We start from the raw sequence: 14,760 nt of genomic DNA on the forward strand, positions 1-14,760 counted from the left end.
ACAACATGGAAAGACCTAGACGGTATTATGCTAAGTGAAATAAGTCAGAGAAAGACAGATACTGTAGTTTTCACTTATATGTGGAATTTAAAAAACAAAACAAATGAACAAACGTTAAGAAAACAGAAACAGAGTCATACATACAGAGAATAAACAGGTAGTTGCCAGAGGGGAGAGGGGTTGGGGGGAGGAGAGGAACAGGTGAGGGAGATTAAGAGGTACAAACTTAAAGTTACAAAATAAAAGAGTCATGGGTATAAAATGCACAGTGTGGGGAATATAATTAATAATAATAATTTAACATCTTTTTATAGTGACAGATATAACTAGACTTGATCATTTTTAAATGTATAGAATATTGAATCACCGTGTTGTGTACTGGGAACTAACATAGTGTTGTAGGTCAATTATACTTCAAAAACAAAGTAACTCGTAGGAAAAGAGATCAGATTTGGGAAGGTGGATTGGATGAAGGTGGTCAAAAGGTACAAACTTCAGCTACAAGATAAATAAGTACTAGGGATGTAATGTACAGCATGATGATTGTAATTAACGCTGCTGTGCGTTACATATGAAAGTTGTTAAAGGAGAAAATCCTAAGAGTTCTCATCACAAGAAAAAAATTTTTTTCTTTTTTTAAAAATTTTATATTTGAGATGATGGATGTTCATTGAACTTATTTTGGTAATCGCTTAATGATGTATGTAAATCAAACCATGCAAAAAAAATGTATGTATGTCCACCATTGAATTTGCTCATGCGTCCAGTGTTTGCTAACAGGATGTGGTAATGCATCTCAGCCTAAGATTGGCTGTTAACCGTGACAAATGTTTTGTGAATCACTAGAATACAGATTTGTTGCTATGAGTGTGGGAAGGGAATAGTACACTAGTACCCCTCATCCTTGGGAGATACATTCCAAGACCCCCAGTGGATGCCTGAAACCGTAGATAGTACTGAACCCTAAGTGTACTTTATTTTTTTCCTATAAATACACACCTGTAAGTTTAATTTTTAAATTAGGCACAGTAGGAGATTAACAACAACTAATAATAAAATAGAACAATTATAACAGTACAGTGTAATAAAAGTCATGTGAATGTGCTCTCTCTCTCAAGCTATCGTACTGTCCTGTACTCACCCTTCTTCTTGTGACGATGTGAGATGATTAAATGTTTACATGATGAGATGAAGTGGGGTGAATGAAGTGGGCATTGTGACGTACCATTAGGCTACTAGTGACGTGACATTACTTCAGAAGGAGGAGCATCTGCTTCTGGTGATCCTGGATCATCAAGCCATGACAAAGCTGATGGTTGAATGTCAGGAGCAGACAGCGTCAGTGGCTGGGGACCCCAGGTGGGGCAGGGTAGGATGGCAGGAGATTTCATCGTGCTACTCAGAATGGCATGCAATTTAGAACTCATGAATTGCGTACTTCTGGGATTTTCCATTTAATATTTTTGGGCTGTGGTTGACCACGGGTAACTGAAACCTCAGAAAGCGAAACCACGGTTAAGGAAGGACAGCAGTAATGAGGGAGTGATGCTAATGGCTGGAGGGCAAGTTTGAGCAGAGATGAGGAGGGCTTGTTGTGATGTTCCTGTGTTGTGAGCCATGTTAGGACATCCAAGTGGAATTACTCCAGTTCATCTCTCTAGAGAATAGGGTGAACTATAAGGCAGGAAAAAACAATCTGAGAATCATAGGTCTCTGCCTAGTACTTGAGATGAGTTTATGGGGTACACAAGCAAGAGTTATAGGGACCCAATATTGAGTATTACGTAGAATCTTTTAGAAATACATGATGTGAAAGTGCTTTCAAAAGTAAGCTTTGATCACCTATTATGGCAGCAATAGCTAGTACAAATTATATGTAAAAGAACCAAATCTCAAAGCCACGCTTTGGGCTGAATGACTGTTAATGTATTTGTTTTTCAGCCTGGTCTACTTGGCAACTTTCCTGGGCCTTTCGAGGAGGAAATGAAGGGGATTGCAGCAGTTACTGAAATACCTTTAGGTAAAGTTCACTTCGCGGCTTTTAAAAAATTGAATAAAGTACTTAAAATTTTTTTTATTGAGGTATGGTATACATACAATAAAGTGCACAGATCTTAAGTATACAGCGCAGTAGAGTTTTTTAAACGCATACATGCATGTAATCACAACTCAGAACAAGATACAGAAATAAATTCCAGCAATCCAGCATGCTCCATCCTGCACTTTCGCACAGTTCTGAGTCCCCTGTTAACCACTCTTCTGACTTCACTGTAGATTAATTTTGCCTCTTGAACGTCTTACAAATAGAGCTGAACAGTATGAACTGTTGTCTGGTTTCTTGCACTTATCATTATAGGTAGTAGGCTGTTGTATGAATAGGATATTTGTTGTTTCCAGATTTGGAATATTAAGAATAAAGCAGTTATGAGCACTCTTGTACATGTCCTTTGATAGGCATACGCACTCATTTCTCTGCGCTATGTCCTGGGTCATAGGGTAGCTATATGTTTAGCCTTGTACACTCTGCCAGCCAGTTTTCCAAAGTGATTGTACCCACTGACAGTCAACCTAGTACAAGAGTTTTCGTTTTCTCCGCTTGCTAATTCTCCGCATGATAGTCTCAGTCTTTTTTATTTGGGCCATTTTGTCGAGTGTGTTATATTCACCCATTATTGTATAATTTGCATTTCCCTGATGACTAATGAGATTGAACAGTTTATTGACCTTTTCCTTTCTTCCTTCCTTTCTTCTTGCCTTCCTCCCTCCCTCCTTCCTTCATTGTGCTTGTTAAATCTAATGCCCATTTTTATTGGTTTGAAGGAATTCTTTATATGTATACTGATACAGGTCCTTTGTCAGATATATGTATGCCGAACATCTTCTCCCACACTGTAGCTTGCATTTATTTTCTTATTGGTGTCTTTTAATGAACAGAAATTCTTAATTTTAATGCAGTCCAATTTTTCAATTTTTTGATGGGTAGTGCTTTTTATGCCCATTTAAGTGATCTTTGCCTACCCCCAAACATATTCTTCTATGTTTTCTTCTGTATGTTTTTTGTTTACTTTTTACATATAGGCCCATTGTGTATCTTGAGTTAACTTTTGCATATGGTATGAGTTAGGGATCAAGGTTCAAGTTTTTTCCAATTGACAACACCATTTATTAAAAAGACTATCATTCCCTCAGTAAATTGCAGTGGTGCCTTTGATATAAATCACATGATTGCATGTATCTGATTCTATTTGGGGACTTTCCACCTAGTTTCATTTGTCTGTTTGTCTTTCCTTACACCAATACCATGCTACTGCAATTACTAAAGCTTTATAGTAAGTCTTAATATTAGGTAGTGTAAGTTTTCTGACTTTTTTTCTTTAAAATTCTCTTAGGTATTCTAGACCCTTTGCATTTCCACATAAATTTTAGAATCAACTTGACAAAAGAGCCTACTGATATTTTCAGTGGGATTATAATACTGAGTTTTCCAAGCCACAAACTTGGTATATGAGATTTCAGCATTTATTTAGGTTATTGATTTCTCTGAGCAGTATTTTTTATTTTCAGAGAAGAGGTCTTGCATATCATTCATTCATCAGATCCTTTGTTATATCATTTATCATATTCTTCATATTCATCATATCCTTAAGTATTGATGTTTTTGGAAGCTATTTTTAAAATTTCCATTTCCAATTTATAGCACTTAATTTAATGAAAAAGACTTTTTCTGCCGCCCCAAAGTTTTATTTTTAAGCCATCAAATCAATAGAGTTGTTACTTTAAGTAAACTCTATATACCTTGGTTTTACAAGAGGTGACTGAGAATTTCTAAAAATCAATAGTATTTATCAACAAAAGTGGCTAGATTTTTTTTGTTTTTGCTTCTTTAAAAAGATAATTAACATACTAGAAATATATTTTTTCAGTCTATATGAGAAATGTCTTTAATTCCTTTATTATGTAAAGGACTCTAGCAAATGAATACCACGTATAAATATCTCAAGAGAAAAATGGATTGAGAAGGTTAACAGATGAGTCATAATAAAATAAGAGTGGAATTTCACCAAAATAGAAATCAAATGGAAATAAAATAAACATTAGGGTGGGAAAAAAACATATTAAGCTTAACATGTTAACATGAAATGGAACAGAGAAAAAGTATGTTGTATACCTTCAAATTAAAGGCTGAGTGGTATTATTATTGTACAGGTTAGGAAAAATGTTCAAAAATTAAAATGTTTTACAATGGAATTTCTTGATAAGCTCAACACTTATTTTATTGTCTCTTTTCTCACCTTAGAAATATTAGTCACACTCTTAAAACCTGGGCAAAATACATTTTCGGCATCCAACCAAGACCCAGATGTATTAAATTATCATATTTGAGCCCTCCAAAGAAAACTAAAATGAAGCATATTGACGAAAAATGTGAACATTATGTTGCCGTATAATTCCAACATGCCCAGAGGTTCAGCTTGTCCAATAGCTGCTTCTCTGGGGACTCGTTTTATCTTGAATCTGCAGAGAGTACAGGCTAGTGAGACACCTCCACCCAACCAGCCATTCAGACTCACTCAGACTGTCTGCGGACACTTACGTATGCCCAGGCAAAAACTCACACGGCGATGATATTTCAACCTTTTCTTAAAAAAGAATTTTCTAACAATGTCATGGTTCTATATATTGACCAAAATTTTCCTGTCTTTTCTCATAGGAGAGATTATTTCATTCAATATTTTCTATGAATTTTTTACCATTTGTACTTCAATAATAACAGAAGACAAAGAAGGTAAATAAATGTGTGCTGAGGGAAGGTGGGTGGTACAAAGTACAAAGTAGAAGAAAAATCTTTAAATAAATGAAATTAGAACTTGTAAAATACAGGCTTACTATGTAAATACCATGTGCATGTTGCATATGGTTTTACAGACCTTGGTAAGTTTTTGAAAGTGAATTGAAAGCTATTCTTATTTTAAGACCACTGTAATGCCAATTAAAGTTTAATTCAGGTATGCAAAACTCTTGGAAGAAGTGTTTCAGGATTATAAACATTCTTACTATTCTTCATAGTCTACTTATACCCCTATTTATGATTTGATATAAGTACTCACAGGGGCAGGACAGACTTTCTCCCATCATTTCCAGCCAAGGGACCCTGTGCTCACTTTTCCATGTTTTTCCTGACAAGTCCCCAGTGTACAAGGCACAGGATGATTTACCCTGATTCACTCTTATTTTTGACCTGTACTCTGGGTATAGCTGTAGGTGACAATCCCTGAAGGGAAGCATGTTGGTAAGTTGCATTAGATGAGGCTGAGATAGCTGTGTCTGAGTAGGACTGTGTCATAGTGAACCACAAAATGACCACCTACCCTTGTCCCATATTCCAGTCTCAGTTTTCTGGAACCCTGTGCTCTCAGGTACTGGGGGGGGAATCTGGCCAATGTGACAGGGACAGCAGTTTCATCTTGTTACAGCCTATGATATTAGATGCTGCTTAATTCTTATTGTTGGATTGAACAGTTGGGAATATCACTTAACCAAAATTAAGTGCCCAGCTTTGGTTTAGAATCAATCATACTGTCATAATTGCTGTTACATGTCTCTTCTGCTTACTTTGAATTAGGTCATCTACTACATGCGCGAAACATGGATTTTGGAGTATTTCTTGGGTAAGTAAAAAATGTGGTGTGTCTCAGTCCCTAAGAAGAGTAGGTTGTAGTACACTGATGAAAAGTAAGTCCCAAGTCATTCCCAGAATATGACCAGAAGTAGAGATCCTAGATTCCTTAGTTTTGAGACCAGGTGGGCACACTCTTATTCAGTTATTTGAGAGTTTGTAGCTGAGGTGCACCCAGTGAACAGAAATCTGGAGCATGCTTGAAGGCCCTAGATGCACGTCTAGTTTATTGCTTAGAAGGAAGAGTAGCATTCTATTTCATGTGTCTTCTTGACCTTTCTGAAAAAAATATAACAGGGCTTTGTAATTAGAGACCTAAATACTAACCTGGGGTTTGCTAATATAGGCTGTGTCATGTTGGGGGAGTTACTTAACTTCTCTGAGCCTCAGTTTTATCATGTGGAAAATGGAGGCTAAAACTACCCATATTGAAAACTCCTTGTGAGGATTGATCATTAGGGATTAGGTAGATAAAGCACATGGTGTAATGCCTGACCATCGTTATCATATTCATCATTATTATCATAGTTATTAAATGTCACTGAAATTTGTCTTTTGTAGGTGGAATGTAAATAATAATACCTGGGTCGTAACTGAGGAACTAAAACCTTTAACAGTGAATTTGGACTTCCAAAGAAACAATAAAACTGTCTTCAAGGCGGCAGGCTTTGCTGGCTATGTGGGCATGTTAACAGGATTCAAACCAGTAAGGAATCTATTGTTACATGATTTTACAGGTAGCTCTCTGAGAAAGGTGGAGTCTAAGGAAATGAAGACCTAAAAAGAATATGAAGCCCGAGTTCATCGCATTGTACTTGTTGTTACCTTCCTTCTTAGGTTTGAGCTCACGTGGTAGAGAAGAGTAGGAAGTGGAGGTTTTGGAGCCTTTTGTGGAGATAAAGCATGTGGTGGGTCTCAAGGGCTGGGAGTGTAAATCTGGAATCTGGCCATGGGTCTGCCCCTCAAGCAAGTTAGTCATTAAGTCTCTGCACTTAAGTTTCCTGGTCAGAAAATTGTGGCCAACAACATCCCACCTACTTACCTCACACAGTACATGTGAAAAATGCTTTGAACTTCTAAAAAAGCTCTGTTAATAGAAGGTGATAGTATCATGGTTTTGATTTTTCTCCCCTCACCCCGGCTCAATTCCCCAATCCAGGACCTGATATAACAGTGTAAAATAGCACAGTGAGAGGGCCTTAAACAGGATGGTTGAGGTTTCTGACGTTGCTTTGTTTTCTTTTCAGGGACTATTTAGTCTTACGCTCAATGAGCGTTTCAGTACAAATGGCGGTTTTATGGGTGAGTAGAGAGTTCTTAAATAAAATGGGAATTTCATAGCTGTTTTAAGAGGAGGGCTAGACTGTGCCTTCTGGTTAATAGTTTAATCTCTTCTAGGACCTGTGACACTGTGTGTGTTTGATCTCTTCCAGGTGTCATAGAATGGATTTTGGGAAAGAAAGATGCCAAGTGGATAGGGTTCATCATTAGATCAGTTCTGGAAAACAGCACAAGGTAATCTGATTGCTTTATTATCAGATTTAATATTTGTTATTTTATTTTTTTCTTGAGATACGATTGACATATTAGTTTAAGATGTACTGCAAGATGTTTAGATACTTGTATATATGGCATAATGATCACCACAATAAGTCTAGTTAACATCCATCACCACATATAGTTACACATTTCTTTTTCCTTTTGATGAGAACTTTTAAGATTTCCTTTCTTTGCAACTTTCAAATATGCAGTACAGTATTATTAACTGTAGTCACTATGATATACATGACATCCCCAGGACTTATACTTATTTTATAACTGGAAGTTGGTACCTTTTGACCCTTCACCCATTTTGCCCACCTGTCACCACCCGCCCCCAGTCAACCACCAGTTTGTTCTCTGTATCTATGAATTCCTTTGTTTGTTTTTTGATTCCACTTATAAGTGTGATCACATGGTATTTGTCTTTCTCTGATTTATTTCATTTAGCAAAATGCTCTCAAGGTCCATCCATGTTGTCACAAATGGTAAGATTTCATTCTTTTTTTTTGGCTAAGTAATACTCTGTGTATACGTACCACATCTTCTTTATCCGTTCGTCCTTAGATGGACACTTAGGTTGTTTCCATAACTTGGCTTAGTGTAAATAGTGCCGCGGTAAATGTGGGGCTGCAGACATCTTTCTGAGTTAGTGTTTTCATGTCCTTCAGATAAATACTTAGAAGTGGGATTGGTGGTGGTGGTAATGGTGGTTTTAGCTTTTTGAGGAACCTCCATACTCGTGGTTTCATAGTGGCTGCACCAATTTACATTCCCACAAACAGTGCACAAGGGTTCCCTTTTCTCCACACCCTGGCCAACACTTGTTACCACTTGTCTCTTTGATAATAGCCCGTCTGACATGTGAGATGATACCTTATCGTGGCTTTGATTTGCATTTCCCACCTTCTCATGCACCTGTTGGCAATCTTTGGAAAAATGTCAATTCGGATCCTCTGTCCATTTTTTAATCAGGTTGTCTTTTTTTTTGCTATTGAGTGGTATGAATTCCAGATATATTATGGATATTAACCCCTTATCAGATATATGATTTGCAAATATTTTCTTCTATTCACTGGGTTGCCTTTTCATTTTGTTGATGGTTTTATTTGTTTAGAAGCTTTTTAGTTTGAGGTATTCCCACTTATTTTTGTCTTTGTTGCCTTTGTTTTGGTGTCAAATCCAAAAACTCATTGCCAAGACCAGTGTCAAGAAGCTTATTGCATGTGTTCTCCTTTAGGAGTTTTATGATTTCAGGTCTTACATTTAAGTCTTTAATCCATTTTGATTTTTGTGTATGGTGTAAGATAGTGGTTTGGTTTCATTCTTTTGCATGTAGCTGTCCAGTTTCCCAAACACCATTTATTGAAGAGACTGTCCTTCTCCAATGTATATTCTTGGTTCTTTTTTCATAAATTAATTATGGGCTCTCTATTCTGTTCCGTTGATCTGTGTGTCTGTTTTTATGCCAGTACCATTGTTTTGATTACTATAGCTTTGTAATACAGTGTGGAATATAATTATTCTTCTTTTTCAAGATTGCTTTGGCTATTCAGGGCCTTTTGTGATTACACACAAATTTTAGGATTGTTCTAATTCTGTGAAAAATGCCTTTGGAATTTTGATAGGGATTGCTGTGAACCTGTAGATTGTTTTGGGTAGTTTGGACATTTTAACATTAATTCTTCCAGCCCATGACAGTGGAGTATCTTTCTGTTCATTTGTGTCTTCTTCTGCTTCTTTCAACAGTGCCTTATAGTTCTCAGTGTACAGGTCTTTCACCTCCTTGGTTAAATTTATTCCCGTGTATTTTATTCTTTTTTATAGAGATTTTTTTTTTATATATATAAATTTATTTTATTTATTTATTTTTGGCAGCATTGGGTCTTCGTTGCTGTGTGTGGGCTTTCTCTAGTTGCGGTGGGCGGGCTTCTCATTGCAGTGGCTTCTCTTGTTGCGGAGCACAGGCTCTAGGCACGGGCTTCAGTAGTTGTGGCACGTGGGCTCAGTAGTTGTGGCTCGTGGGCTCAGTAGTTGTGGCTCTGTGGGCTCTAGAGTGCAGGCTCAGTAATTGTAGTTGTGACATATGGGCTTAGTTGCTCCGCGGCATGTGGGATCTTCCCGGATCAGGGATCGAACCCATGTCCCCTGCGTTGGCAGGTGGATTCTTAACCACTGTGCCACCAGGGAAGCCCTATTTTATTCTTTTTAATGTAATTGTAAATGGGATTGTTTTCTTAATTTCTCTTTCTGATAGTTCGTTATTAGTGTATGGAACCACAACTGATTTTTGTATACTGATTTTGTGTCCTGCAACTTTACTGAATTTATTATTCCTAACAGTTTTTTTGGTGGAGTCTTTAGGGATTTCTATATAGAGTATTATGTCATCTGCAGATAGTGACAATTTCAATTCTTCCTTTCTGATTTGGATACCTTTTATTTCTTTTTCTTGCCTGATTACTCTGGCTAATACTGCCAATACTGTATTGAATAAAAATGGCAAGAGTGGGCAACTTTGTCTTGTTCCTAATCTTAGAGAAAAAGCTTTTAGCTTTTCACTGCTGAGTATGATGTTAACTGTGGGCTTGTCATATATGGCCTTTATTATGTTGAGGTATGTTTCCTTTATACCCACTTTTTTGAGATATTGAATAAATGGACGTTGAATTTTGTCAAATGCTTTTTCTGCATCTATTAAGATGATCATATTTTTATCCTTCATTTTGTTAATGGGTGTATCAAATTGATTTGTGGATGCTGAACCATCTTTGCATCATGCTGTATGATCCTTTTAATATAGTTTATTTTAAATTACTCATATTAAAATATTTCCCAGCTTTATCTTCCACTGAGGAACTGTTTCAGAATTTCTTAGGTGAACCTTTGACACTCATGGAGTTCTTCATGTTTTGTGTGTGTGTGTTTATAGCAAGAAAATGAAATGATTTATTTAAAAAGTTCTGGGGATAGTGCCCCTATGAAGGGCATCTATGAATTTTTCTTGGTGTAAAAAAAAAATCCCCACCCATACAGAAAAGAAAAATTTGTATAATAAAATCTTCATTTAAATCATAATACCCCCAGGCACATATGGTCACCTTATCTTTGATAAAGGAGGCAAGAATATACAATGGAGAAAAGACAGCCTCTTCAATAAGTGGTGCTGGGAAAACTGGACAACTACATATAAAAGAATGAAATTAGAACACTTCCTAATAATACCATACACAAAAATAAACTCAAAATGGATTAAAGACCTAAATGTAAGGCCAGACACTATAAAAGTCTTAGAGGAAAACATAGGCAGAACACTCTGTGACATAAATCACAGCAAGATCCTTTCTGACCCACCTCCTAGAGAAATGGAAATAAAAACAAAAATAAACAAATGGGACCTAATGAAACTTAAAAGCTTTTGCACAGCAAAGGAAACCATAAACAAGACTAAAAGACAACCCTCAGAATGGGAGAAAATATTTGCAAACGAAGCAACTGACAAAGGATTAATCTCCAAAATATACAATCAGCTCATGCAGCTCAATATCAAAAAAAAAAAACAACCCCATCTAAAAATGGGCAGAAGACCTAAATAGACATTTCTCCAAAGAAGATACACAGATTGCCAACAAACACATGAAAGGATGCTCAACATCACTAATCATTAGAGAAATGCAAATCCAAACTACAGTGAGGTATCACCTCACACTGGTCAGAATGGCCATCATCAAAAAATCTACAAACAATAAAATACTGGAGAGGGTGTGGAGAAAAGTGGGAACCCTCCACTGCTGGTGGATATGTAAATTGTTGCAGCCACTATGGGGAACAGTATGGAGGTTCCTTAAAAAACTAAAAATAGAACTACCATATGACCCAGCAATACCACTGGGCATATACCCTGAGAAAACCGTAATGCAAAGAGTTATGTACCACAGTGTTCATTGCAGCACTATTTACAATAGCCAGGACATGGAAGCAACCTAAGTGTCCATCAGCAGATGAATGGATAAAGAAGATGTGGCACATATATACAATGGAATATTACTCAGCCGTAAAAAGAAACGAAATTGAGTTATTTGTAGTGAGGTGGATGGACCTAGAGTCTGTCATACAGAGTGAAGTAAGTCAGAAAGAGAAAAACAAATACTGTATGGTAACACATATATATGGAATCTAAAATCAAATGGTTCTGCAGAACCTAGGGGCAGGACGGGAATAAAGACACAGACGTAGAGAATGGACTTGTGGACACGGGGAGGGTGAAGGGTAAGCTGGGACGAAGTCAGAGAGTGGCATGGACACATATACACTACCAAATGTAAAATAGATAGCTGTTGGGAAGCAGCTGCATAGCACAGGGAGATCAGCTTGGTGCTTTGTGACCACCTATTTTTTATATATATATATATATATATATAAATTTATATTATTTTTCCTAGTTCTGTTGTTGAGTGAAAGGTATACACTGTAAGGGTGAAAGGTGATCTCTTGAGACCGTTTTTTTTGTCCTTCAGGTTAGAGGGAACATTTCAGATCTCAGTGTTTCACCACATAGGAGTCAGGGATTGTTTCTTCCTGAGCCATTGTTCACTATCCTTTTTAAAAAAAATGTGTTCCTCAGATATTTGTTTCCCCTTCGTTTCCACAGCTAAAAAATTCCCATTCCAAGTCAACTAAAAATGTTTCCTTTGTTTCAAATGTTTCTATATAGTTATGAAGAAGCCAAGACTATATTGACCAAAACCAAGATATTGGCCCCAGCATACTTTATCCTGGGAGGCAACAAGTCTGGGGAGGGTTGTGTGATTACACGAGACAGAGTACAGTCTTTGGATATATATGAGTAAGTACATTTGTTAAAGCAAAATAAGCAGACAGTAAAGCATAGGCTGACGTATGTACAGGTTTAAGGCATGAAACCTAGGAGGAATCTCTCTTTTTGTATCTAGACTCGACCCCAAGCAGGGTATATGGTATGTGGTACAAACAAATTATGACCGTTGGAAAAATCCCTTCTTCCTTGATGATCGCAGAACACCTGCAAAGATGTGTCTAAACCGGACAACCCAAGAGGTACATTCACAGTGTCATATACAGAAAGAAATGGTGACTATTAAAGGTTATCTCCATTCTGGCATTTTTCATGGGCCTTTGAAGAACTTATAAACCTCCTGTTAGTCAGTGTCTCTGGACAGTCCCAACCGAGTTTCTGTTTTGTTTTTAATGTAAAGAGCAAAATTTTGCCGTACTTTTTCGTTTCTTAGTTAATGCTGGACACCACTCTGTGGAGTTGAATGGCAAGAATTCAAGGGGGGAGGAAGAGAAAGAAAGAAAATGTGATATATTAAATCATCACCTGTAACAGTGACCCCAAGGGAAATTCTTTTATGGGGGAGGGGGGAGGTTGATTGAAGAATGTCTTGGTCTAATGACCCACTTGTGTGGATAAGGCTGCCAACATCTGTATTTAATGTACTGAAAAGAACTATTTTTGTGTTTTAGAATATCTCATTTGCAACCATGTACGATGTCCTGTCAACAAAACCTGTCCTCAACAAGGTATTTTTTTTAATAATTAACTAATTAATTTGCTTTTAGGAAAAGAATTTGATCCCATGTTTTACCTTTCCCTGTTGTCTTGGATTAATCAGAGCTAGAATCCCAAGTCATGTTCAGCTTAAGGCTGCTTTTTAAAATGTTTTTGTGTGACCAAAACCGTAACTCTTGGAATGTGACAAAGAAGTTGGTCACTGCAGCTTGATAATCCAGTTTGGTCAGAGTGTTATTTCCAGCTTTACTTACATGGCATTTGGACTGAGTCTAGCATGTCAGTCTTGACTTCTCCGTCTGCGGGGAATCGAATGTTGTATGCTGCACCTGATACTTGACAAAGTCTGAAGTATGTTTTCAGACAGCTTTCTTTCTTAGTGGATTAGGGTTTCTCTTAAACGTTATTACATCCTTTTATCTTATCCCTTCTCTATAGCTAAAATATGCAAAAGTGTCCTAATCATCCAATTTGCCAATAGCCAGTAGCCCCTTCTTGTGTATTTCTGATTCCTCTGATTTTCCCCATTTGTTCCTTCTCTTCTTTTCCTTGGTCCTTTTCCTAAACCCTCCCTAAAATCAGTGTGCTTCCATCACCTCTGCCAGAACAAACTGTCCTGTTCATTGGCATGTGACTGAGAACCTGGCCCCTGAGGGAAGCCTTCCTTATGCCCACTGGCCCCGCCATACTTCTCATTTTGCCCACACCATCTGCGTGTGAGCTCACAGCTGGGTTACTTACACATTCTGTGGGAGTTGGGTGTGTGCCTTCTGCATGCCTGCATAGTTTCCCTCACTGCGTGAGAAATGCTTTCAGGATAAGGATAGCCAAAGCTAAACTGTTTAGACTCCATAGTACACCGTTAGTCTCTGTAAATTGTGCATTGAGGAGGGTTAAGTGAGTCTTAAAGCTTTGGTGGTGAAGCAGTATACTGCTCAGAATTAAGACCTTGTACAGAACTGAAGATTCTCTCCCACGCCTGTTTATATCATGACCTGGAATAATGGTTCTACTGAAGTCCGTTGTTTTAGTTGTTATTGACTTATTAATATTTGGATCTTTATATTATATGATACTTATTTTGTGTCTTTTCACATATATATTATATACTAATTATTTAATGTTAAGAAACTTCATAAGCAATTCCACAAGAAATGCTAATATGAGGCAGGTCATCTTAGAACTGAAGACATCCTTAAAGTAAAAATAACTTTTCTTTCAGCTGACGGTATACACAGCCTTGATAGACGTCACCAAAGGCCAGTTTGAAACATACCTGCGGGACTGCCCAGACCCCTGTATAGGTTGGTGAGCACACACCTGGCCTGTAGGATGCGCCCTGTATGACATCAAGATGGGAGCTCACACGGGGCTGAGAAGTACAGCTGTCTGATCTCCTTCCAAAGACTGAGACTCAGGGCAGGTTCTCTTTGAGGTGTGAGCTTGTGCTGCTTGGTATGTTTACAATTCACAGGCTATTTTTGCCGTAATGGTTGATTTTTCTTATATACAGATAACTCCTTTTAGTGAAGTGCAACAGTCATCCAGAATTTACAGTGATTCATTTCAGTCTGATTCATTTGGGGATGGGGATGGGCAATTAAAACTATTGTGGGACCCACCCCCATGGAATAAAGCAAGATTCTCTGTGAGCACAGAATCCTGTACATCTGTATAATAGTTAAATAGTCCACATTATTCAGTGTTTCACTTTTATCTACATATTTGTATGTTTTTGTCTTTTCTTCCTGGCTCTATTAAAATTAATATACCATTGTTTTTGCTGTCTCTGACAGCAGTGTGTTTCACTAATTTTGATTGGAGGGGGATGAGACAGGCATTCCGCTCTATGTTTCTCTTCATGGGCAGCACATGGGCTTTTGACTCTGAATAGAAGTACTTTCTGGGGTTCTTGAAGTAACCGGTATGCAAGGCAGTCTTTTATACTCAGAATTGAAGTGTTTCCTTTTTCATAATTAACCTACCACCCACT

The 14,760-nt window shown here is 37.4% G+C and overlaps 1 protein-coding gene across 1 annotated transcript in view; it reads left to right on the forward strand.

The window, feature by feature from the left end:
- The window catches only part of ASAH1 (N-acylsphingosine amidohydrolase 1), a 40,016-nt gene extending 25,472 nt beyond the window's left edge, over positions 1–14,544 (forward strand). Inside the window, exons 5-14 of the mRNA XM_061177227.1 lie at positions 1,942–2,020; positions 4,712–4,786; positions 5,624–5,669; positions 6,239–6,383; positions 6,925–6,979; positions 7,111–7,192; positions 11,931–12,062; positions 12,169–12,292; positions 12,722–12,778; positions 13,990–14,544. Of these exons, the coding sequence (XP_061033210.1) occupies positions 1,942–2,020; positions 4,712–4,786; positions 5,624–5,669; positions 6,239–6,383; positions 6,925–6,979; positions 7,111–7,192; positions 11,931–12,062; positions 12,169–12,292; positions 12,722–12,778; positions 13,990–14,079 (885 nt within the window). The 3' untranslated portion in view covers positions 14,080–14,544. The remainder of the gene's footprint in view (positions 1–1,941; positions 2,021–4,711; positions 4,787–5,623; positions 5,670–6,238; positions 6,384–6,924; positions 6,980–7,110; positions 7,193–11,930; positions 12,063–12,168; positions 12,293–12,721; positions 12,779–13,989) is intronic.
- The last annotated feature ends 216 nt before the right edge of the window (positions 14,545–14,760 follow it).

The sequence above is a fragment of the Eubalaena glacialis genome, chromosome 20 (genome assembly GCF_028564815.1).
Source record: "Eubalaena glacialis isolate mEubGla1 chromosome 20, mEubGla1.1.hap2.+ XY, whole genome shotgun sequence".
NCBI classification, from domain to species: Eukaryota; Metazoa; Chordata; class Mammalia; order Artiodactyla; family Balaenidae; genus Eubalaena; species Eubalaena glacialis.